The sequence below is a fragment of the Taudactylus pleione genome, unplaced genomic scaffold (assembly GCF_031769625.1).
Source record: "Taudactylus pleione unplaced genomic scaffold, aTauple2 ptg000186l, whole genome shotgun sequence".
NCBI classification, from domain to species: domain Eukaryota; kingdom Metazoa; phylum Chordata; class Amphibia; order Anura; family Myobatrachidae; genus Taudactylus; species Taudactylus pleione.
This window is the reverse complement of record NW_028284588.1, coordinates 9,090,240-9,117,246: the sequence shown is the minus strand read 5'-3', so window position 1 is coordinate 9,117,246 and position 27,007 is coordinate 9,090,240. Positions and strand designations below refer to the sequence as shown.

The 27,007-nt window shown below is 43.0% G+C and overlaps 1 protein-coding gene across 1 annotated transcript in view; it reads left to right on the top strand.

Annotated features, from left to right (window-relative positions):
- Positions 1 to 27,007, top strand: part of LOC148519650 (uncharacterized) — a 65,593-nt gene that overhangs the window by 18,228 nt on the left and 20,358 nt on the right. Inside the window, exons 7-8 of the mRNA XM_088476304.1 lie at positions 7,267 to 7,300; positions 11,121 to 11,151. Coding sequence (XP_088332430.1) covers positions 7,267 to 7,300; positions 11,121 to 11,151 — 65 coding nt within the window. The remainder of the gene's footprint in view (positions 1 to 7,266; positions 7,301 to 11,120; positions 11,152 to 27,007) is intronic.

The window sequence follows — 27,007 nt, the reverse complement described above, 5'->3', positions numbered from 1 at the left end:
CTGTTTGGATGGGCAAAGGATTTCTTCTCGCACCCCCCTGGGAATGCGAGGAGAAATCCGACAAAAGTGCCAGGCACGCAGCTGTTTGCCGGTTTAGCGCAGCGCTAACAGCCGCACGCCTGGCACTTTAGTTGGAGAATGCCGGTTACCGCACCTTAACACCCAGGTTAATTCGTGAGAACCGGCATTCTCTGACTTACCTGCTTCCTGACAAGGCACACAGCGCATTCAATTTAATAGCTGCGGGAGCTCCGTCCTGTGGCTATTAATCATCGCGCTGAATTGAATTCCCCCCATAGGGTTCCACAGGGAGACAATGGGGTGTAGGTGGGATTTGGAGGACCGGACACCAACAGTAAAGCTTTTCAATCACAAGTTGCTCCGGTCCTTCCCCTTATACTCCGCCCACAGCCTGAGAGCAACTCGGTTTTGTTGGTGTTTGACAGGAGCTGGATCACCGTTTTTATGGGGCTGCAATTAAGCAACCCAACCCAATTTTAGTTTAATTTATTCTACTAATGAGCAGCAACACGAGACAGTCCTTTGGACATCTGCACTGCTGCCGTGACACCAGCCCTCGGCTATGTACACTCGGAGGGGTTTTGAGGGGCACCTAGCTAGCGAGGCTCCCCGGACCCCAGACTGTAGTCGGGACTCAAGGGGCAGGTAAGGCGGATCCCCGCTCTTGGGGACCCACGTGTATGCGCAGTCTTACCTGCGGTCTTAGGAGACAGACCGGAGTCGCTGATGTGGCCAACGTTTCGTTCTGGACTCCACTAGACCCACCAGGGCATTCCAAACACTGGCGCAGGGCATGTGTAAGGCCAGGGGACCCAGTGGTTAAAGTCAGCATAGGGGAGAAGGCGCTCTCCCTGCGGCCCCTCCCACAGCTCAGTGTGCCATTCCACTGCAGTCTTGCTGCTCCTCCCTCACCCTCCGCCCCCTCTAAGACTCACGGCAGCCATTTTCTGCATTCAGGTCTCCGAGAACGCTGGGTCCAGTCTCCCTGAATACCTCTCCCAAGGGCCAGGTTATATAGCTCTATAGCCTACCAGCCACTGCGGTCTGTTAGTTGATTTTAGTGCCCACTGTAGTTATATTGTATATTCTGCATTGTATGCGACTTATGCTAGCGCTGCTGTCTGTTTTCTTTTTCATATGTCTGTCAGCTTATACCTTTCCCTTTCTTCTACTATAACCCTGGCATACTAAAGGTATAGGGGGTTCATTGTACCTCACATCTCCATATATTTGTGAGGGCTATCTCATACTATATATCGATATTGCGCACTACACTATGCCATATTACACATACAGCTGGCTTGCACATTGCACTGTGTCATATTGTGTGTTACATTATTTTTGCAGCTATGACTGGTAGAAGCAATACTGACAAGCAGCCTGCTCCTCCCACTCTGGTGTCTTGTAAGTCCTGCTCAGCAGGCTTAACTTCTGAGGACCTCATTCAGGATGGTCTTTGTGCATCGTATTATACTGCCCCAGGCCCATCAGCCCCGATGTCCTCACCTCAGGACCCACCCTGGGATACTTTTTCACAGGTGCTGGCAAAAGTTGTGGACCATCTAACTGTCCCTGTGGTAGTTCCCCCTACGGGGTGGCCACAGCAGCTACTCCCTGCAAATCCTTTGCCTCCCCCATGGGTAGACCTACTCTCTACTTCAGTGCAGAGTGCGGTGGATACCGCTATAGCTTTTCAGCAAATGCTGCAAAAGAAGAGACCCTTACCTAGTAAACCTACTAAGCGTAATGTGTTATCTTCCCAGTCCACCCAGCTATCAGATTCTGATTTAACTTCTGGGGAAACAGAAGATGCAGACCTCTCTCACTCTGACTTCTCTTCGGGAGACGAGGAACCCCTCTCTAAAGTAAATATACCTGCACTTTTAAGAGCTGTAAAATCTATTCTTCAAATAGAAGGGACAGAACCTGCTCCTATGGCAAAGCAGCCATCCTTTAAACGATGAAAGGTAATTTTACCAGAATTTCCTTACTCGGATCAGCTATCTGATCATATGAGTGAGGCATGGAATATGCACAGTAAAAGATTTCAGCTGCCTAAGCGGTTGTTCCTTTTACCCTCTTCCCGCTACTGATTGAACTAAATGGGAAGTTCCCCTAGCAGTGGAATCCCACGTGACATGTCTGGTCAAATATGCTACCTTACCTATCCATACTGCAGCCTTCTTGAAGGAGACTACAGATAGAAGGATGGAAGCTTGTCTACAATCTATATACTCTTACAGGAGCTATTACTTGTCCTGCTAGGACTACGGCCTGGGTGTCTAAGGCCATTGAGAGTTGGGCAGAGGCCCTAGAGAGACATTTCCCTCTGATGCTTCGAGGGAACAGCTGTTCTACATATCTTACATTAGAGATGCAGCATCCTATTTGGTTGAAGCAGCCATGGATACAGCTCTCCTGGCCTCCAAGGCACCTGCCACTTCTGTAGTAGCCCACTGTATTGTTTGGCTCTGCTCATGGAAGGCAGATGCGGACTCTAAAAAGGCTTTGGCGTCTCTGCCTTATTCAGGGGATAATCTGTTTGGTCCAGAATTGGACAAAATTGTGACTACCTTGGCAGCTTCCAAGACGGCGTTCCTGCCCTCTGTACATCTTGAAGCCTCGGATGTCATCCTTTCGTCTTCAAGGAGAAGCTATAGGTCAGTCCTTTTCAAGGTATCAAGCATCAACTAAGGCTTCCAAGCCTAGAACCAAACAGACCTGGACTACTAGACGTCCACCTACCAAATCTGAGGACAAGCCTTCAGCCTGACCGGGCGGGCCTCTTCTGGCGTAAGACCGCATCAGATGCCTGGGTAAGAGAAGTGGTCTCCCACGAATATGCCCTATCCTTCCTGAGGCGCCCCCCCCCCCCCCCTCCCCAGCAGTTCTTTTGCACAGGCCCTCCATCGTTCCCACGCAAGGCCCTGCTGCTCCAAAAGGCTATTCAGTCCTTACTGCTCTCAGGAGTAATAATTCCGGTCCCCTCTGCACAGCGAGGGAAGGGCTATTATTCTTCCCTTTTTCTTAGTTCTGAAGCCCAACGGGGCTCATCGGCCTATCCTCAACCTCAAGTCTCTGAACAAGTTTCAGGGTTCCCAGGTTTCGTATGGAAACCCTCCGCTCTATTATCCTGGCTATAGAGCGTGGGTACTTTATGGTGTCTCTGGACATTCAGGACGCTAACCTACATGTACCTATCTTCGGTTTGCTATACTACAGCAACATTAACAATTTCAGGCTCTGCCTTTTGGCCTTTTAACAGTTATGGCAGCCTATCTTCATCGTAAAGGGATCAGACTTTTCCGTTGGCCAGCTCCCCAGAAATTCTTCACTGCCAACTACAGGTAACCATTGCCTTTCTACAAACGCACGGTTGGTTTATCAACTGGAAAAAGTCTTCCTTGTAACCTTCTCAAAGAATGGTACATCTGGGAGCCCTTTTCGACACTCAGGCTCAGAGAATCTTCCTAACGACAGAAAATATCCCTGTATTACAGCACCAGGTGCGTGGACTACTACACAGTCGCCAAGTGTCAATTCACTCTGCAGTGCAGGCCCTGGGATCCATGATGTCCACCTTCGACATGGTGGAGTTCGCTCAGTTTCACTCCAGGCCCCTACAACACCTGATCTTCAGGTGGAACTGGCTGCCTCATCTGCTCAGATCTCAGATGAGTCTTTCCCCGGAGGTTCGCCTGTCCCTAGCCTGGTGGCTACAAACATCCCACTTGAACAAGGGATGCCCCTTTTGGATCCTGAAGTGGGAACTCCTAACCATGGACGCAAGCCTCCGCTGGTGGGGTGCGGTGGCTGGCCAGCACTCCTTCCAGGAAGCTGAACTCCAGCCGTGGCGGTCTTGTCAATCAACGTCCTAGAATTCCGAGCCATCTGCAGAGCTCACTCTGGGTCAGGATATTCTTCAGAGCAGGCCAGTACAAGTACAGTTCAACAACGCCACGGCAGTGGCCTACCTCAATCACCTTGGAGGCACTCGAAGTTTGGCAGCAATGGCAGAAATGTCCCGCATTCTCACATGGACCAAAAGCCATCTCTGCAGTGCTAATCCCCGCAATTCTCAATTGGTAAGTGGATTTCCTCAGCCGTCACGACGTGCATGTAGGAGAGTGGTCTCTACATCCAGAAGTCTTTCAGCTTCTGGTGGAAAAATTGGGTCTGCCAAATGTGTCTTGAGGCCATGATATCCACAACCACAAACTTCCAGTGTATGGAGCCAGTACAAGGGATCCCAATGCGGCCTTTGTCGACGTATTATCTGTGAGGTGGACATTCCAGTTGGCGTACCTCTTCCCTCCAATATCCCTTCTTCGATTTCTTCGGAAATTCAACCAGGAAGGGGGCACAGTCCTGTTGGTAGCTCTGGCTTGGCCCAGACTGCATTGGTATTCCTTCCTTTTAAAGTCTCTCCAAAGACATTCCTCTTCAACTTCCTCTACGACCAGACCTGTTACCTCAGTGTCCCTGTCTACATCCAGACCTGGCCCACCTGTCTTTAACGGCTTGGCCCATGAGATATCCCTCCTAAGGTCTAAGGGATTTTCTAGCTCTGTGATCCAGACCATGATCAGAGCTTGTAAACCGGCCTCTGCCAAGATTTATTACCGGGTATGGCATACATATTTCGAGTGGTGTGCCCCTAGAAACAATGACCCTCAGATTTTTAAGTTTCTAGAATACTTGCGTTTCTTCAGACTGGATTGGATATTGGACTCCGCCTAGCATCTCTAAAAGTGTATGTCTCTGCTCTGTCCATCTGGTTCCAGCGCAGAATTTCTTCTCTACCATATGTTCACACCTTCCTGCAGGGTGTTTTATGTATTCAACCTCCCTTTGTGACTCCGTGGGAATTGTCAGTGGTTCTCCACGCACTTCAGGAACCTGCATTCGAACCCTTGCAATTAGTGGCTGTCAAGTGGCTCACTGCGAAGACTGTTTCTTCTGGCCATAGCATTTGCCCGTAGGGCATCGAATTTATTGGCTCTTTCATGTCTCTCCTCCTTTTTAATCTTTCATCAGGACAGGGCTGTTCTTAGAATGCGCCCGGGCTTCATTCCCAAAGTGGTTTCTCATTTCCACATTAATGAGAAAATTGTGGTTCCGGCCTTTCAATCACCAGACCTCTCGGCAGGTGAGGCCTCTTTGGATGTGGTCAGTGCTCTAAAGATGTACGTGGACCGCACTAGTTCCATCAGGAAATCAGACTGCCTCTTCATCTTATAAGGATTCCATAAGGGGGGATGGCCAACTAACAAACAGACTCTGGCCAGATTGATTCGCATGACTATCTCACAGGCTTACGCGCAGACTAACCTTTAATGGTGAATGTGGGTTTCAGTTTTTATATAAATAGGCCCCATAACTCCTCACAAATAAACAGGCTTATTTAGCTTATATACTTGCTATACACACCAGGGGGAGATGCATCAAGCCTTGGGGGTAGATTTACTAAAGCTTCTAAAACAGACAAATTGAGGTGTTCTGTGGCAACATAATCACGTTTAATTTTCTAGAAGCTTTAGTATATCTACCCTTTGGAGAGCAAAAGTGGAGAAGTTGCCTAAACGACCAACCAACTTCTGTCATCTCATTAAGTGACAGAAGCTGATTGGTTGCTTTGTGCAACTACTCCACACTCCATAATTTTTTTTTTTTCTAAATTTTTTTTAAACCAACTGTTTTTTTATAATGTGAGTTACAGTTAGTGACCTTTGACCCCTCCCACATCTGTCAGTAATGTTACTTCCAGAGTGATACTGCATAACACAGCTACAGTTTCCAAACACTTCTCATTTCATATAATTACTCATCACATATACCTCATGATGTTAACAAAGACACTCCTGGAATTCAACCGATAACATCACAATATTGCCCAAAACCAAATATGTATAAAAGGAAGGAAAAGGAACATGGATGCACAGGCCATACACGGTACAATATGTACCGTGCGACGCGTCAGGGTGTCCGACAACTCGACCGCCCATGTCGTCTACCCCTCCCCACCCACATAGCGCTGCATGGGATTGCACATCGCATCCCCAGATTGACTGAACCTGCAGTAAGATCTGGGGGTACGATGTACAATCCCACGGGTGTGCGCTCTGTCCAATATCATGCCAATACATTGTGCGATATAGCAGCCAAATCGTACCAATCTGTCAGATCGGCTGATTTATCGCACTGTGTATGGGTTGCTTAAGAGGGTGAGAGGAAGGAGAAAATGCGTGGAGGAGCGCTGAAAAGGAGGAACCTGGATCAGCATCTTTATTGGTGGCCATACACTGTGCGATGCACCGTGTAGGGCGACTGCCGATCCGTCGGCAGACTGATCGTGCTGTCCCCGCTGACAATCGCGTGGTCCCCACTGACCGCACGATATGCCGGCTCCCCCTTCCACCATCTGAATGGGATCGTACATCGCATCCCAGATCATATGAACCTGCGGGAAGATCTGGGGATGCGATTTATGATCCCGCAGGAGCGCGCAGCACAATATCTGGTATTATATCGTGCCCATACACGGCACGATATAGCACCTATATCGTGCCGATCCGTCGATTCGGCACGTATATCGTGCCGTGTATGGCCACCTTTAGAGTATCTTGATGTGACCACATATTAGATTTACCAGTAATCCTCAACAGTTGGTGTGTTAAACATGTTGTAGATGATTACTTAAAGGAAAACCTGGTGTTAAATACCCCATCCCAAAGTGAAACCTACACTCATAACCTGAGTGGGTTCATATTCGTCCCACTGCTACATAATATTTCCTGATTGCGTGGGCCTGTATGTTGCCTTTAGGTACCCACTTCACTTCTATTAACCTGTGTGGGGTTTTGATATATTTATGTGCTGTGTATTACCTACAAGCTATGCGCTGTGTTGTTACTAAATGTCATTGAGTCGCTTGTTTCTGCTTTATTTAATGCATCTTGGTTCTATCTGGCCTGTCACATTTGTGTTAGCATGTCCTTCTTTCAGAGTGCGCTGTTAATCTTTCTATTATTGTACATTGACCTTGTCTCCCTGATATATTGATTACTGTATTTCTTATGTGGGTGTAACTTTTAAAAATCAAATAATATACTCCAGTTAAAAAAACCTCATCACCTTCAATCTACCTTAGCTATATGATCTAGTACGCTTTGTGTATACTACATGAGGCCTGCGCATAGTTTTTCACTAGTAAATATATTGTTTATTTTTTTTTCTCCCAACTAGGTTCAAAGCAGCTGCAGCACTGTTTATAAAGATGGTATGTATTCATGTTGGATTGTAATTGGTGTAAGTTCTGACCCCCTCACACCTCTGTCAGTGTTGTCAATTTAAAGCAGTATCACATGATAAAATAAGACACATTAATAGATATACCTAAAATTAAAGGTGAAAATCTCACTTAAGTTGCAAAGCGTTTCACGGCATCTAGCCACTTCCTCATGAGTTGAACAGTGAATCCCTGTCAGCCTAATTAAACTAATTTCTACAACAACAATCTCATTTTCCATTTGTCGTGTTCAAACTAATCTAAAAACTACTGTCAAATTAGTAATAATTCCATAAAAACACTACTTCAGCATTCCTAATGGAATCAAACAGGAGATGAATCTTATAATAGATAATTGTTTTCTGGTTTAGACAATGGAGTCACAAATGTAAGCGCTTCCTTTTGACAGGCGTGCTGCCCGCCTAATCAGAAAAATATAAAATAATTAGGAATCAGCCATGCTGGAGATTTAAATATTTAGGGGAGACTTCAATTTAACCCCGAAGTGAGGCCGCTGGCAACACTTATTGGGGATTTTTTTTCGCCCTGCACAGGCAGTGAAAAAAAAAAATCCCTGATAAAGTGGTTAATGAGTGCTGCGGCCCTGTTAACGCACAAATCCATGACCTTTTCACAGATTGTGTGCGTTAACGTCCATTAACAATTTAACTGGCGTTATCAAAGGCATAGGGTGGAAAAAGGGAGCCTACTCTTAAAAATGTGCAAAAGCAAATATTTGGTTACTGATATATAAATGAACATATGTAAGTGTGAATGACCACAGAATTGTACAAAACAATATTACATGGTTACATGTTCGAGACTCTTAAGGGGGTATCCACTAGGCAATTTTAGCAAGCGATTGCACGATAACGACGTCGTTATCGTGCAATCACTTGCAAATCGTGCATGCATCGGGCATGTTTTGGTTGGAAGCAACCAGCGATGCCCGTGCACGCTGGTCACTTCAGACATCTATCATCGCCCGTACATGCTGGTCAACCTGACGATCCAGTATGTGCCTGGACTGAACGGGTGAACGTTCAATCTAGGCACATCACTAGATATACAAACGAGAGCACGATTGCAATGTCGTAATCGTGCTCTCGTTTGTATATCTAGTAGTGGATACCCGCCTTTGTGCTGTACAAACTATTTTTCTTATTTCAACGTCAATTTTATGTGTGTGTGAATTGTTTGTTTTGGAATGAATTGTAAATAATTTTTGATTACATTTTTTTTGTGTGTAGTAATCTATTGCATTTGTGCAATTACTTGACCCTCTGAATGTGCACATATCCATCTATGGTGCACTGTTAACATCCTACCACAAAATTGTTTGTTTTTTGTTTTTTTGGAACCAACTAATGCCAATTCATCATTGAATTTGCCTGATTTGGATCTAGGTCCACAGACTGCCACAACACCTGAGGCTCTGACATCACTGGGGTATATAGAGCAAAGCCCTTTATGTGTTCATCTTTCTTGTGCTAGGGTTTATTACCCTCTACACACGGCATCTTTTCACCAGGCGGCGAATGTAAGTTCTTTCCCAGACTTGTGGGTAGGTGCATTGTTGTGATGGAGAAGGGCACCACGAGCACGAGTCCTTGGACGGCGCCTGGAAATGGCTTCTAGCACTTGCGGCAGGCATTGGTTGGCGTACCAGTCCCCAGTGATGGTGCGTTGCTGCACCAGTAGTATGATAGCTACTTGACCAGTTTTGGCCACAAAACAGACACCATCTGCTTTTGTGGCTGTTTTGTTTGGGATGGTTATTCCTCCCCAAAAGCAGCTCGCAGTTGGTCAGAACAGTCCTGCTGTCACAGAGCCGTCTTGCAGTCGAAGAGGATCATGGCTCTCCAGTGGCATATGTTAAGTTCCATATCGAGTTTCTTGAAGGAAGGGAACAAGCGGACTACTTTGGTGTGCAATGCTGCCTATATACGGTTCTGTGCCCTGAAATTTCACAAGAACTTTAGTCGGAGATTACAGTTCACAACCAGACAGTCAGATTGCTTCTTTTCTACCTATGCACCGCACATCCGGATACTTATTGAGCTACACCTATACACTTAAATCATTTAAGAGGCAGACCATGCAATGTGATTTCTCATAGAAGAGTTCAATCTCATTTATTTAGAACACTTCCCCAATCACTAGTAAGTGGTGGAAGGTATATACTTCAGCAAACCGACAGGTTGGTCAGTGTAGTAATCTGGAAAGGGCTAGCGAGAACAAGCGCCTAATAGAGTAATATATTTTCATAAACCGTGGTGCAACCTTTATCTGTATAGTTTAAATGCGTACCGGAAATACGCCAATCAAGTGCTGTAGATTTTGTCTTCTGTCTTTAAATTTTTCGCTTGCTGGATAATCACAGATATGAAACTGTTTTGTTGTGATATAATGCAGTGTTTCCAAGGAAGGGATGAAAACCAATCTAGTGTAATACTGCAACTTCTATATCTCTATTTGCAAATAGTGTAGAGTTTTATATCCTAGTGACATCGTGCTGTTCAAGTGTATAAACTCGTACTAGAAATAAATTCTTTAGCTTATCTGATGGATATAATTTACTTCATCATATGTTTTTATCTACTAAGAACGGCCAGGTGGATTATGTGAATATAAAGCGACATATCTCCATAGCGTAGTACAGTGGTTCCCAAACTTTTGTGAATCACTGCGCCCTAGAGTATCAGCATTGTTTTCATGGCACCCCGAAGCCAAATTTCTTATTGAGAAATTCTAAAAATTAAGTGAATTGTGCATATGTCATCCTTGTGTTCAGTTTGCCTGTCACATGGACCATGAATAATTGATCCTGGACCACCAATCCATGGCACCCAGTTTGGGAACCACTGGCATAGTATTTTATTTTAATATAATGACATTTGTTAAACACTACACAATGAAAACTGTAAAAATGTACATAAGACTAAGCTTCTCTGCATCCAAGAATGTGGAATTTGCATATTTTAGCAACTGCGTTCCATCTGGACTCACATCTGCGATTGCTGCAGAATCAGGCCCATAGTCATCTTTGTTTAGTATTGATTTTCTGAAGCTTTCACTGTGCGCCTGCTTTTTTTTTTTAGGTTGAGGACCGATCTAAACAATACGATGTGTTAGGAAACCTATTTAAATTAGACACAATTCTAACATTGTGTTTGCCTGTCAGCTTACATAGAAATGTGTTTTTATAAATATATTCCCTAACCACCTAACTAATAATTTTTTTAAAAATGTTTCAAATTGTCATTTTGCTTTTTTTTTTTTTTCTTTTGCTGTATTTGGGTCGGTTCAATTCAGTGTGCTATGAACATCTCTGGGAAGTTAGTCCCTGAGCTATTCAATTCAGCTTGCTGTTTAGTCCAACTGTAACGACTTAACACATAGAATGACGTTTCTTGCGTCTTAACCTGGGTGTTTAGTCGCGAGAACCGGCTTTCTCCTACTAAAGTGCCGCGTGGCCGGCTCTTGAATCGCATTTCTCAGGAGGGTGCGAGAAGAAATCCTTTAGTCTGCTTAACAGAGCGCTGAATTGAACAGCTTCGGGACCAACTTCCTGGAGATATTCACAGCGTGCTGAATTGAATCGGCCCCCTAATGTCTACAACATCTTTTTAAAACTTATTCAACACAATTTTATTTAAAAATATAATTTTTTAGAAACCGTGCAATACCTAAAATGACAATTTTATAAAATGAATGAATTAGTACTTTTTAAAATTATTTAGAATGTATATAAAACTTATTTAACATTTAATTTAATAAAAACTAATTTTGTTTTCTTTTCATGTCTCAGATTTTTGGAAATACATCAAGAGGAAGCAAAAGTAAGTTTTTATATAGATATGTATTTGTGTTTGTTTTGCGAAATAAGATAAATTCACAGCATAGAGTACCAGTAAATTTAAATCCTAAATCTTGCCCATACCATGTTGAGTTCAAGTCATTTAGTGTCCACTTGCTCTGTTTCATATTATTTTGCAAACTTTCATCTTACATTTTTGCTATAGCACTTCAAAGGGGATGTAGTAACCATCCCGGCGGTCGGGATGCCGGCACTCAGAATACCGGCGCCAAAATACTGACGGCAGTCGAAATCCCATTGCCAAATTCCCGACCGCCGGCATTCCAACTGTAAGTATATTAGGTTAGGCACTAGAGGGGAGGGTTAGGCTGTGGGATATGTGGGTTAGGGGGAGGGTTAGAAAACTTACCTAATTAGGTCGGGTTTCTGACTGCTGGGAACCCGTACCCAACCCCTTCAAAGGGGGTCCGTTCAGTTACCTGCAACCTATTGGCACAATGTACCACAATGTAGGGAAGCAAATATATAACAGTCATATATGGTACCCTCTAAATCTTGCCTACATCATCGATTTCTGTGAACACCTGTATGTGAGCAATCAGAAATAGGCTATGTAGGGGGGCACTGCATGTGAAGTTCTGTAATGTGATGAACGGCATATTGGACCTAGTTGAATCGACCCCAAAGTGACTTAAAATGTTCAAGTTGCACAGTTGAGCTTCAAAAACGAAGATATTAATACCTCACAGAATTGGTACATCCAGAATAGGAGCGTAGTAAACCAAGCAAAAATATAAGTGTAATGAAGACCTAGTCAAGAACAAGCTGGCACAGTACATAGGTAACAACAAGGTAGAAGCAGTTAGGCGGTCACAGTGGGTGTGGTGTGATATGTCGACACGCATAATGTTGACATATTGTCCCTGGTGGCCCAGCAGTCACCTGCTCCTGACAAGTGCATTGGCGTCTTCTTCATACCGGTGATCATGTGAGTGTCACTTCCATCTGATGGATCTGCATTCTGGTAAGTATTCTCCCCACTAATTCCTACCCCTAATCTTCCCTCTAGTGCCTAACACTCTCGTCCCGCAGCCTAATCCTAGTGTCAACATTTTGACAATGCAGACATTTCACACATCGACATTCTGAGACTATCAATGTTGCCTGTCAATAATTTAACAATGACTGTATTTTATACTACATATATATATACATTATTCAAGGGAAAACGGAAAGATGCTGAAGATGTGTGTTTAAGTAATACAGTGATTCCACTGGTTAAAATTGCTTGGTAATAGTCCCTCAATAAACCTAATTTTAAAATAACTCTCTATAAGTGGAAGACCAGCAATATAAGATTAGCAACACAGAAAACAAACCGAGTCCAACAAGGGCCCAGTTCTTAACATTAGTTTTCCTTTCTTGATTCTATAAATGGCATCTGTATCTTGACTATTTGCAAATACAAATCTAAACGGTTTTTGAGAACCTTCTTAACATTAGTTTTCCTTTCTTGAGTAACAAATTTAATTACAGGTGTTAAAATTGTTAGACAAGTTGATAGAATTGTTTTTAATAATTTCACAGCATATACATTTTATAAAGGCTCTAAAGTGTCTCCTCTGGGCCATAATGTACGAAATTTACCAGGTGCTGTGACTTCTCTGCTACCATAAAGTCAATTTTCCCTAAACTCTTACAGAATTAGGTGCTGGATTTCAGCACCCAGGGAATGAATTCTCATTGAAAGGTTGCTGAGTGAAAAGTTTGCACTTTAATGGAATCAGGGAGTTCTAAACAGAAAGTCACTGTTTTAAAGTGGTATTCTTTCATTTTATAGCCAAACCTGGCATCCCACATGCTTACAGGAGAGCTATCTGCTGTGTCTGCTGCTTTTTATGGGGTGCTTGAGTGTTTTGAATTGTTACATGAAGTAGCTCTTATTTCTGGCCACTCATGCTCATGCTGTAGACAAATATCTCCAGAATTTTGACGTTGGTTCAGAAACCACATACTTCCATGGTAACTTAAAACTTCTAAATCAGATGTTAACTCAGCAGTAGTGAGACTGCTAATGGGAATGAAATGAGCCATTTTAAGATTTTTTTTTTTTTTCATCCCTATGATTTTATTTAATAGCTATGGAACTGATTAAAAATCTTCCTGAGTAACTCAGGAAATAGGCGTTTTTAATATTCTGTAGAGGTTTGGAAAGAGTAGTCTGTCCTCTGTTTATACAATTTAGCTTATATCACTGACTACAAGAGTACCTTCATGTTCCACCCTTTTTTTGAGAATAAGGAAACTTTAGAGGTTTTCATTACCGTTTATAGGAAGCACCCTCATAATGTTTAATATCCAAAAAATATAAATCTCTAGCCCAGGTAAAATTTCCACATCCTTGTGAAGTTTGGAAATCCTGTAGATCTCTGCACTTTATTTTATTATTGCATTTTGCTAGGATTCATTACATTTGTATTGTCTACTTGGGATGGACATGAGAGCACCCCAATACCTGGCAGCATCTACTGTGATTTTTTATTTTTTTCCCCCACCTATTCTACCACTTTCCTTTTCACCCTCGCAAAAGAGGAAACGCAACTCCCATATATTTTCCATGAAAATTATGTACTGGCTTTTCTCAGATTATTTGTTACAGCACTTGGTGAGAACAGCAGGTGTAAACATTGACCAGTTTTGTCATCAAGTGTTGCAATAATTTTTACAGGAGACATATGGCCTGTAACATATATATAAAATAATAATATATATATATATATATATATATATATATATATATATATATATAAGCTAGATTTAACTAGCTGGCGGTTAAATGTCACAAATGTAATAATGCATGACCCAAATTTTACTTATAGATATATAATATATATACATAGAGCTAAAAATACAAAGCTCTATAAAAAAATGTATTCTCTATATAGGAAATTGGACCCGTCTGATATTTGTAGTTACATTTATTTTCGAAATGTTTTCTCTTTGCTAACATTATCCTGTTATGATATGGTAACACAGAGGGAGAATAAATTACAAGCAAGTATAACACCCCAAAAGTTGATTAGAGGCTTTTTCTACCTTTGCAAGATCAAACGTTGGTTGGCGCATTGCGTAAGGTCATTGGATGTTTACAGATTTCTTTCACTTTGTGGCAGAGAGGCAAGTACTCCAATTCCCCAGCTCCTTAACTGACACTGTTCTCATACACTACAAGGTTTTCTTAAACTCCAATTGCATCAATGTAGGCTATGAGATAGATAGATAGAAATTATATACACAGTACAATACCAATAAAACTCATTAAATCCAAAACATAACTGACATCTATTATACCAGAGTACAAGCATTGAATTTGACATAGCTACATTGCTTTCTATTACAGATGTATCTATTCTGTAATCTCCCTTTTATTATATTATTATAAATACCACCTCCCAAGCCAGTAAATTAACCTTTAATTAAGGAGATTTTACATACAAATTAAATTTGACTTATCTATATTGTTTTTTCATTTAAAGAAAAATATATAGATACCATGGAATGTGTTATTTATTTATTTAACAGTTTCTTATATAGCGCAGCAAATTCCATTGCGCTTTACAATTGAAATCAACATTAACATTTTACTGGGTTGTAAAAGACATACATACATGACATACGTAAGACACATACATAAGGGTAAGAGGGCCCTGCTCATAAGCTTACAATCTGTAGGGAAATAGGTGTTGATACACAAGGATAGGTGCTATATATTGCAAATTGGTCCAGCCCGATTGCAGATGTTCTTGGTGGGCTGTATGATCCCATCACACTGGAAAGTTGGCCTAGGGTTAGAAGGAAGTAAAATTGAAGAAGGAGAAGATGTGATGGGTGTTTACTATAAGAAGAGAGTTAGATATGGAAGCTATAAAAGGTTATGTGGGCGGTTCTGGAATCTGATAAGCTTGTCTGAAGAAGTGAGTTTTTAGAGAACGCTTGAATGTTTGGAAACTAGTGGAAAGTCTTATTGTGCGTGGTAAGGCATTCCACAGGGTTGGTGCAGCCCGAAAAAAGTCCCGTAACCGTGCATGTGAACAAGTAATGCGCGGGGATGAGAGACGCAGATCTTGTGCAGAGCGGAGATGTCGGGTTGTAAGATATTTTGAGATAAGTGAAGAGATGTATGTTGGTGTGGTTTGGTTAATAGCTTTATGCGTGAGTGTAAGTATTTTAAATTGAATACGGTAGAAGACCGGCAGCCAATGGAGGGACTGACAGAGTGGATCAGCAGACACTGAACGTTTGGTGAGAAAGGTCAACCTCGCAGCTGCATTCAAAATGGATTGTAGTGGGGAGAGCCTGTTTTTGGGAAGACCAATAAGCAGACTATTGCAATAATCAATGCGGGAAATAATGAGTGCATGTATTAGAGTTTTTGCAGTGTCTTGCGTGAGATATGGTCGAATTTTGGATATGTTTTTTAGATGTATGTAACAGGATTTGGAGACATATTGAATGTGGGGAACAAAAGACAGTTCAGAGTCAAGGATGACACCTAGGCAGCGATCTTGTGGGGTGGGGTTAATTGTCGAGTTGTCAACAGTGATAGAGATATCAGGTTGGTAACTACAATTGGCTGGTGGAAATATAATTAATTCTGTTTTGGATATATTAAGTTTGAGGTGGAGAGATGACATCCAAGATGAAATGCAAGAGAGACAGTCAGTGACACGGACCAGCGTGGATGGTGACAAATCTGGGGAGGATAAGTAAATTTGAGAATCGTCCGCATACAGATGATACTGAAAACCAAAAAAGCTAATTAGCTTGCCAAGAGAGGTTGGTATAGATTGAGAAAAGCAGAGGACCTAATACTGAGCCTTGTGGTACTCCCACTGATAGAGGTAGCGAAGTGGAGGTAGAATCAGAGAAGCGAACAGTGTAGGAGCGATTAGATAGGTAGGATGAGAACCAAGAAAGGGCTGTGTCTTGAAGACCTAGGGATTGTAGTGTTTGTATGAGGAGAGAGTGGTCAACAGTGTCAAAGGCAGCAGAGAGATCTAGAAGAATTAGAAGTGAATAATGGCCTTTAGCCTTGGCAGTGACCAGATCATTTACTACCTTAGTCAGTGCTGTGTCTGTGGAGTGTTGGGAACGAAAGCCAGACTGAAGTGGGTCTAATAAGTTGTGGGTGTTAAGAAAGTGTGTGAGGCGAGTGTAGGAAAGTCTCTCCAGTAGCTTGGAGGGGCAAGGTAGCTGAGAGATAGGACGGTATGTTGTATACTGCAGAGTAAGTAATAGAGGAAATATACTTTCCTTTCCTGTAGGATGTAAACGGTATGATCTTCCCAGTCAAGCAAAAGACCGATATGGGAAGACAAGAATAGGGAAAACTATGTGAAATTGTGTGTGTCAGATTACACAAACACTTCAAAATGCCAACAAAAGTTGGGCACACACACAATAAAGATATACTACTGATGCAAGGTGGAGGTTTACCACTAAATTGTGTGTCAGGTTACACTATGTTTTCCATATTCTTGTCTTCCCATATATTATGAAAATTAGTGCATATCTTTTTCTTTAAATGTTATTTGGTTTTAAGGGTGTAAACTATAGATTACTTGAGCGCCGCAAGTGTCCTAAGTAGCGCCTTATTTTCTCCAGACATAGTATTTTTCTATATTGTTACTTCAAATTCAGATCAGCATTTCTATACGTTAGTGGGTTCACAAAATGACAATAACATTAACTAGGCACTTTTAAAATATGGCGCATATATCTAACTTGTTCAGATTATTAGGAAAGTCTGGCCCGGGTCATAAATATTGAGGAAAGTTGTGGTCTGATTTTATCCTGACTAAATGTGTGATTCCAGTGTCTGTATCTGAGTCCTGAAGAAAAAGTGCACTAAATAGCAGTTTACAGCATCTACATAGAGCGAGAGCAGTGTTACTAGCTTCCCAAGCTTCGGCTATGCTACTGCTGCTGTTGGGGTATGAGGCTGATCCCTCCGTTTCATTATCAGAGAAGCTGCTGTCACAATATGCACAGGATGGGCTTCCCAATTTATTTAAAATAGAAGAGTCCTAGTTATGGTCCACAGGTTCCCAAACTCTGTCCTCAGGACCCCAAACAGTGCACGTTTTCCAGGTCTCCTCACAGAATCACAAGTGAAATAATTATTTCCACCTGTGCATCTTTTAATATATGTCAGTGAGTAATGAGTACACCTGTGCACCTGCTGGGTGACCTGGAAAACGCGGGGGTCCTGAGCACCGAGTTTGAGAGCCACTGTTATATTCTATAGTCCCTTTGGAGAACAATATAAAATTCACTTCCTCTCGCTGTACACACCAAGATTATTACCTTCTGCCGCAGTGTTTGCAGATGTGCCTATTAGTGAAGTCTTCACCAACAGTAATACAAAATCTGGGCATCTCTCTAAATTTATGGGGAAGCATGGAGTTCTCCAGATAGACTATTACACGTTACAAAAAGGTTACAGCTTTACACCCCCTCCCACCGGACAAATGCGCTAGGTGGGAAGTTACGCCGACGGTCGATGCTCATGTGGCACTTGGTCAGGAGCGCTACATTGCCCATTCCATCTGCATCTTCCCTTAAGGATTCCAAAGATAGAAGACTTGAAGCCTGTCTCAAGGCGTTTTTTTCTCTGTCAGTGTTGTTACCCGCCCGGCCACAGCCTGGGTCTCTAAGGCCATTGAAGAATGGACAGGGGTACTGGAAAACACTCTTCCAGAAGCTTCCAGAGAACAACTGACAATTATCTCCTATATCAAGGAGGCAGCCTTGTACCTGGGAGAAGCAGCATTAGACGCCAGTATTCTGACTTCTAAGGTATCAGTTGTCTCAGTTGTTGCTCACAGGGCTCTATGGTTAAGGGACTGGAAAGCAGATGCAGGGTCCAGGCTTTGGAATCCCTGCCCTTTACGGGAGGCATTCTGTTTGGCACAGAATTGGATAAAATTGTTGCTATGTTGGCAGCCTCCAAGGCAGCTGGTCTGCCTTCAACGACTACCCCTAGACCTAGGCAGTCGTCCTTTCGAGCTTTTCTGCCACAGGGAAAAGTGAAAGGTCAGTCTTCCTCTAGAGCCAGTTCTCATAAGAGACTGTAAACTAAAAGATCATGGGCAAACAGAAGTTCGGCTTTGAATTCAGACGATAAACCCATGGCCTGATGGGGCCGGCCTCCCCCTGGGAATCCTGGCATCTCACCATAACAGATGCCTGGGTTCGGGAGGTGGTCTCAAGGGTACGCCCTTACTTTCTGGAGAATTCCCCCACAAAGGTTATCCTGCACAACTCATCCCGCGCAGTCTAAATTCATATTTGTATATTTTCCTCCGGCAGAGTCTGCAATGGCATTGGCCCTCCAGCAGGCCATTCGTTCCCTGCTGGATTCAGGGGTAATAATCAGGGTTCCAGTGGATCAACAAAGAAGGGGTTATTATTCCAACCTATTTTTGATCCAAAAACCCAATGTATCCCACCGGCCTACTTTGAATTTGAAAGGTCTCAATACATTTATCCAGTTGCCCAAGGCCCTCATTCAGAGCCGTACGCTCTGAGCAGAGCGCACGCTCTGCATGAGGGCCGGGCTCCTTTTTCATGGAGCGTCCTCCTGGACGCTCGTATAGCTGTGGGTCACCACCCACAGGCTATACGAGCGTGCATTTTGATGGCCGCGATGGTCGTGACCATCGCGACCATCGAAATTGCGAGCCGGAGCCTGCGGTTGAGGTTTTCAACCGCAAGCTCCGGAGTGATTTTGGCTCTATCAGAGCCAAAATCACTCCCACTGACATCACTAGTGATGTCAGTGGGCCGGCTTCTGACGGGAGGCGTTCCCGTGGGAACGCCCCCGTCAGGGAGGCACGCCCCCGGCACGCCCACCAAAGGGGGCGTGCTGTCATTCAACATTGACAGCACGCCCCCTTTGATCGGACACAACGAGCGAAGGAAAGTCCTTCGCTCGTCGTGTCTGGCGCATGCGCACGACGGAGCTCCCTCCGTCGTGCGCATGCTCAGTGCAGACCATCGACCCACTTGCGAGCGTACAGCCGCTCGCGAGTGGGTCTGAATCAGGCCCCAAGTTCCATGTGGAAACCCTTCGGTCAATTGTTATGGTGTCTTTGGACATTCAGGACACATATCTGAATGTACCAATTACACCTTCCCACCAAAGGTTTCTGTGGATTGCGGTTTTGTAGAAAATCCTATGCAATTTCAGGTGCTGCCTTTTGGTCTGTCAACAGCCCCACGGGTGTTTACCAAGCTAATGGCAGTATTGACGGCCTACCTCAGGCGTCAGGGAGTGAGGGTACTGCCATACTTGGACGTTCTCTTGATTATTGGCACAATTTCCAGAGGTATTGCAGCATCATCTCAGACTGACTATTGCCTGTCTACACAGACACGGCTGGATTATAAATTGGAAAAAGTAATTGCTGTTTCCAGTGCAACAGATGGTGCATTTAGGTGCACGCCTGGATTCTCTGGCACAAAGGATATTTCTGCCAGAAGACAAGATCGTGGCCCTTCAATTGCGCATTCGCAGATTTCTCCGCAATCAGTCAGTATCTGTCCACTCAGCAATGCAAGTTCTGGGATCCATGGTGTCCACATTCGATATGGTGGAATATGCTCAGTTCCACTCTAGACCACTGCAACAGCTGATCCTCTCTGGGTGGAACGGGGAGTAGCCTACCTCAACCATCAGGGAGGCACGCATAGTCGGGCAGCCATGGCAGAAGTGACAAACATTCTCGTCTGGGCAGAATGTCATCTTCCAGCAGTCTTGGCAGTATTCATACCAGGAGTCCTCAACTGGGAAGCAGACTTCCTAAATTGGCATCATATACACGCTGGGGAGTGGGCTCTTCATCCAGATGTATTTCAGAATCTTGTGGACAGATGGGGACTACCAGAGGTAGACCTCATGGCCTCAGGCCACAACCACAAGGTTCCCAGGTACAGATCCAGAACCAGGGATCCCTCAGCCGATTTGGTGGACGCTCTAGCAGTGGAACTTTAGGCTAGTATATCCTTTTCCTCTGTTCTCCCTCCCAAGGGTCATCAGGAAATTCAAGCAGTGGGGTAGAACAGTAATAGTGATTGCCCCTGCTTGGCCCACACACCATTGGTTCAACGACCTTCAGAGTCTCTCCATAGACACTCCATGGCCTCCACCTCTAAGGCCAGACCTGTTGACGCAGGGTCCCTGCCTGCATCCGGACCTTCCCCATCTGTCTTTGACAGCATGGCTCTTGAATCTTTCATCTTAAGAGCCAAGGGTTTTACTAATTCTGTAAATTAGACTGTGCTTAGGGCACAGAAGCCTTCCTCTGCCCGCATCTATTACAGGATTTGGCACTCGTATTTTCAATGGTGTAAGCATAGAAAATATGATCCTGAAGTTTTTAGGGTCTCCCGAGGGCTTGTTTTTCTCCAGGCTGAGTTAGACCGGGGTCTCTGCCTGGCCACCCTGAGGGTTCAGGCATCTGCACTCTGCACTCTAGTTTCAGCTAAGGATTGCCCCTCTGCCTGATGTTAGGACATTTTTTCAGTGTGTTCTGAGGGTTCAGCCTCCCTTTGTCCCTCCGGTAGCTCAGTGGGATTTGTCTTTGGTTTTCAGGGCTCTACAGGCTCCCCCATTCGAACCCCTGAAATCGGTAGACCTTAAGTGGTTGACAGAAAAGACAGTTTTTCTTCTTGCTATCTCCTCTGCCCGCAGGGTCTCTGGTTCGGCAGCCCTTTCTTGTCGCTCTATCTTTTTGAATTTTCATCAGGATAGAGCTGTTCTTCGTACCAGGGCGGGTTACCTTCCTAAGGTTGTATCTCGCTTTTATGTAAATTAAGAAATTTAGTTCCAGCCTTCCAGTCTTCAGGCCTCTCAGTAGGTGAAGCTTCTCTGGATGTTGTAAGCGCCCTACGTATCTATGTGGATTGCACCAACTCCATTAAGAAATCATATTCTCTCTTTGTGTTGTATTGCTGTCATAAGTAAGGCCGGCCAGCTAACACTCTGGATAGGTGGCTTCTCACACACAAGCTGATCTCTCTCTTCCAAACACAGTGACAGCACATTCTACTCGATCTGTGAGACCATCATGGGCATTTCGTTGTGGTGCCTCTGCTGAACAATTGTGTAAGGCAGCCACGTGGTCTTCTGTCCACACTTTCCTAAAATTTTACGCATTTGATACATTTTTCTCTCCGGATGCTTCCTTTGGGCGTCGGATTCTCCTTTCTACTAGACAGGAGCGTCCCCACCCTTAAGGGAACTGCTTTGGGACATCCCCAAGGTTATTCCTGTGGACCCTGAAGAAGAAAATAAGAGTTATGGTATAACATACCTTTTGTTGGCGTTTTTTCTTCAAGGTCCACAGGACAGCCCCCCTAACGCAACTGGTGTTATTGGGTAATCTTTTTCTTTTGTATTGCAATGATTCCCTCTTCTTAGTGTTTCTGTTGTACAATTGTCCTTCCTTCTCCTCTTTCCTTCTCCTGGCTTGGAATAGAATGCCTGTAACCAGGGGCAGGGTATATATGGAGGAGGACCCAGTGCATCCTGGAAGCTAAAGCTTGTAACTGTTTGGTGCCTGGATCACTCCAACCACATACCCCAAGGTAATTCCTGTGGACCCTATGGACCTTGAAGAAAAAGTTAACAAAGGTATGTTATACCATAATTCTTATTTTATTTTTTTTTATTATTTATTTTTTTTAAGCATTTCCTGTACATTTGTGGGAGTCATGTAGTTGTGGTATTGTGTGTTAGAACTGGGTAAAAAGAGTGCCTGCAAGCCCTGAAAGACTATGTTATCTAACCATCTTTAGAGAAGTAAACTTCTGTAACATATTGTATGCTGTTGAGTAACGGTCTTTGTTAAGACATGTTCTTTTGAGCAATAATCATCTACTTTCTTCAAGATGCCTGCATCTGCTTGCATTATGTGACCACCAGAAAAGAGCAAAATGCTATTCTATTTTCCTGCTGACTTGAAATGAGTCCATTGTTTCCAAGCTGAAACTCTGTCAGCTTACTCAGTGCAGACTGGTCCATGGTAAGAGACCAGTCGGAGGTTTTGCATGTCCACACAAACCCAGAAGTAGACCATTACAGGTTCCGGGATAGGAGCCTGGTGGTGGCAGCGAGATACCAGCCCTACTGCACAGTGGGAGGATTTGGTAACAGGGTGGTAACTTATGGTGTTAGTAAACCCTAGGAGTAGTGAAGAAAGCCCACTCTGGTTACTCAGAATAAAGAGAGTGGCCTATCTGTGACAAAAATCTGTAATCGCCTGGCGGAGTGAGGTCATTCGGTCACGTCAACTGTTTTTCTTATATCTGCAGACTAGTCACTACGCATTCAGTAAATTATACCCCAGAACCTCTTGGATATCTTGAACCAGTGTCCCCTTCATTTCTGTTTTAACACTTTGTACTACCCACAAGTTTTAAATTGAGATTCCTGTATTATGAAATGTTACCTACTAATATTGAGAGATTATGATCCCAAGTTTGGGCAGCCTGGACCCATGATTTCCCGGGATTTGACTTGCCAGAACACATCTTGAAATCTATGCAGTTTGTAGGCTCAGCCAAGCTGCAGGAAATCCATGTTAATATCTTAACTGTCTATATTTCACAACCCCAAAGACGACATATTGTAACAGAAAAATCAAGCCACTGCCTAAAATGTCATGTAGGGTCTGAAACTTTTATTCATAATGTTTGACAGCGCCCCAAGATCAATAAATTTTGGTATTCACTCCCAACACTTTATTACACAACTAAAGGAAGTGATGGTTCCATTCTCCTGGAAGGCTTTCCAGTTAGTGAATTTTGATTTCTTGTCTCCCACGCTTATACCTGCCACTAATATCCCCTTTCTCTCAGTAATGATTATTTTAGCCAATCAAGCTATATTGAGGAAATGGCTTTTTCTAAATCCCCCCTCCTTGCAAATGGTGAAATCTGAGCTACTTTCCCTTTACTCAGCTAGGTGCACAATGATGCTTGATATTAAATAAGGCTTAGCCAGATTCTATAAATGGCATCTGTATCTTGACTATTTGCAAATACAAATCTGAATGTGGATGGTATATAGTAGATTAATAGTGAAGACATTAAAACTATGAAAGAACACATGGAATTATGTTGTCAACAAAAAAGTGTTAAATCAAAATATATTTTAGATTCCTCAAAGTAGCCCCCTTTTACTTGGATGACAGCTTTGCACAGTCTTGGCATGCTCTCAATCAGCTTCATGAGGTAGTCTCCTGGAATGGTTTTCCAACAGTCTTGAAGGAGTTCCCAGAGGTGCTGAGCACTTGTTGGCTACTTTTCCTTCACTCTGCGGTCCAACTCATCCCAAACCAGCTCAGTTGGGTTTAGGTCGGGTGGTTGTGGAGGTCAGGTCTTCTGACGCAGCACTCCATCACTTTCCATTTTGGTCAAGTAGCCCTTATATAGCCTGTAGGTGTGTTTGGGGTCATTGTCTTGTTGAAAAACAAGTGATGGTTCCAGTAAGTGCAAACTAGATGGGATGGCATGGCGCTGCAGAATGCTGTGGTAGCCATGCTGGTTAAGTGTGCCTTGAATTTTGAATAAATCGCCAACACTGTCACCAGCAGAGCACCCCCACACCATCATAACTCCTCCTCCATGCTTCACAGTGGGAACCACACATGCAGAAACCATCCGCTCACCACCTCTGCATCTCACAAAGACACGACGGTTGGAACCAAAAATCTAAAATTTGGACTCATCAAACCAAAGTGCAGATTTCCACTGGTCTAATGTCCATTCCTTGTGTTTCTTGTCCCAAACAATTCTCCTCTTCTTGTTCATTCTCAGTAGTGGCGTCTACGCAGCAATACGACCATGAAGGCCTGATTCACGCAGTCTCTTCTGAACAGTTGATGTTGAGATTTGTCTGCTACTTGAACTCTGTGAAGACTTTATGTGGTCTCTAATCTGAGGTGCTGTTAAGTAGCGGTTTCTGAGGCTGGTAACTCTAATGAACTTATCCTCTGCAGCAGAGGTAACTCTTGGTCTTCCTTTCCTGGGGCGGTCCTCATGAGAGCCAGTTTCATCATAGCGTTTGATGGTTTTTGCAACTGCATTAGAGGATACATTCAAAATTCTTGAAATTTTCCATATCGACTGACATTCATGTCTTAAAATAATGATGGACTGTCGTTTCTCTTTACTGAGTTGAGTGGTTGGTGCCATAATATGGATTACAGCAGTAGTCAAATAGTGGTGTCTACTGTGTACTATCCCTACCTCTGCACAACACAACTGATGGTCTCAAACACATTAAGAAGGCAAGTAATTCCACAGATTGACTCTTGACAAGGCACATTTGTTAATTCAAAACCATTCCAGGAGACTACCTCCATGAAGCTGATTGAGAGAATGCCAAGTGTGTGCAAAGCTGTCATCCAAGCAAAAGTGGGCTACTTTGAAGAATCTAAAATATAAAACATATTTTGATTTGTTTAACACTTTTTTTTTTTTGTTTTCAAAACAATTCCATGTGTGTTATTTCCAAACTTTTGACTGGTACTGTATATATATATATGTGTGTGTATGTGTGTGTATATATATATATATATATATATATAGATATATAGATATATATATATAGATATATTCATAAATACACACACATACAGTCAGGTGCATAAATATTGGGACATTGACAGAATTTTAATATTTTGGCCACTATTCACCACCACATTGGCTTTGAAGTGAAACAAACAATATGTGCTTTAACTGCAGACTTTCAGATTTAATTTGAGGGTAATTACATCCAAATCAGGTGAACGGTGTAGGAATTACAACGGTTTCTATATGTGCCTCCCACCTTTTAAGGGGCCAAAAGTAATGGGACTATCAACTCAAAAGCTATTTCATGGACAGGTGTGGGCTATTCCCTCGTTATTTCATTATCAATTAAGCAGGTAAAAGGTCTGGAGTTTATTCTAGGTGTGACATTTGCATTTGGAATCAGTTGCTGTCAACTTTCAATATGAGATCCAAAGAGCTGTCACTATCAGTGAAGCAAGCCATCATTAGGCTGAAAAATCAAAACAAACCCATCAGAGAGATAGCAAAAACATTAGGTGTGGCCTAATCAACTGTTTGGAACATTCTTAAAAAGAATGCACCGGAGAGCTCAGCAACACCAAAAGACCCGGAAGACCACGGAAAACAACTGTGGTGGATGACAGAAGAATTATTTCCCTGGTGAAGAAAAAACCCCTTCACAACATTTGGCCAAATCAAGAATACTCTCCAGGAGGTAGGTGTATATTTGTCAAAGTCAACAATCAAGAGAAGACTTCACAAGAGTGAATATAGAGGGTTCACCACAAGATGTAAATCATTGGTGAGCCACAAAAACAGGAAGACCGAAGACCAGATTAGAGTTTGCCAAACAACATCTAAAAAAGCCATTACAGTTCTGGAACAACATCCTATGGACAGATGAGACAAAGATCAACTTGTACCAGAGTGATGGGAAGAGAAGAGTATGGGGAAGGAAAGGAACTGCTCTTGATCCAAAACATACCACCTCATCAGTGAAGCATGGTGGTGGTAGTGTCATGGCGTGGGCATGTATGGCTGCCAATGGAACTGGTTCCCTTGTATTTATTGATGATGGTACTGCTGACAAAAGCAGCAGAATGAATTCTGAAGTGTTTCGGGCAATATTATATGCTCATATGCAGTCAAATGCTTCAGAACTGATTGGACGGCGCTTCACAGTGCAGATGGACAATGACTCGGAGCATACTGCAAAAGCAACCAAAGAGTTTTGTAAGGCTAAAAAGTGGAATGTTATGCAATGGCCAAGTCAATCCCCTGACCTGAATCCGATTGAGCATGCATTTCACTTGATGAAGACAAAACTGAAGGGAAAATGCCTCAAGAACAAGCAGGAACTGAAGACATTTGCAGTAGAGGCCTGGCAGAGCATCACCAGGGATGAAACCCAGCGTCTGGTGATGTCTATGCATTCCAGACTTCAGGCTGTAATTGCCTGCAAAGGATTTGCAACAAAGTATTAAAAAGTGAAAGTTAGATTTAGGATTGTTTAGTTTGTCCCATTACTTTTGGCCCCTTAAAAAGTGGGAGGCACATATAGAAACCATTGTAATTCCTACAACGTTCACCTGATTTGGATGTAAATTACCCTCAAATTAAATCTGAAAGTCTGCAGTTAAAGCACATCTTGTTTGTTTCATTTCAAAGCCATTGTGGTGGTGAATAGAGGACAAAATATGAAAATTCTGTCAATGTCCCAATATTTATGCACCTGACTGTAATTCAAGGGAAAACGCAAAGATACTGAAGATGTGCGTTTAAGTAATAGTAACTCCACTGGTTAAAATTGTTTGGTAATAGTCCCTCAATAAACCTAATTTTAAAATAATTACTCTCTAAGTGAAAGACTAGCAATATAGGATTAGCAATGCAGAAAACAAACCGAGTCCAACAAGGGCCCAGTACTTAACATTAGTTTTCCTTTCTTGATTCTATAAATGGCATCTGTATCTTGACTATTTGCAAAAACAAATCTAAACGGTTTTTTGAGAACCTTGCATAACCTAACTTGATATTTAGGGTGAAGTATCACTTTGAAATATAAATATATATATCTCCAATAGGTATCCAGTTTCTTGCAAGAGGCAGCTATTCAACGCGTTTCATCCACTAGGGACTTCACCCCTTCATGAAGTCCCTACTGCCTCTTGCCTCATGAACTACTAAAGATAAGCACATTATGAATTTCAGAGAACCTTCATATACTTTGTATTTTAGAGTGTTTTTAAAGTTTTTAG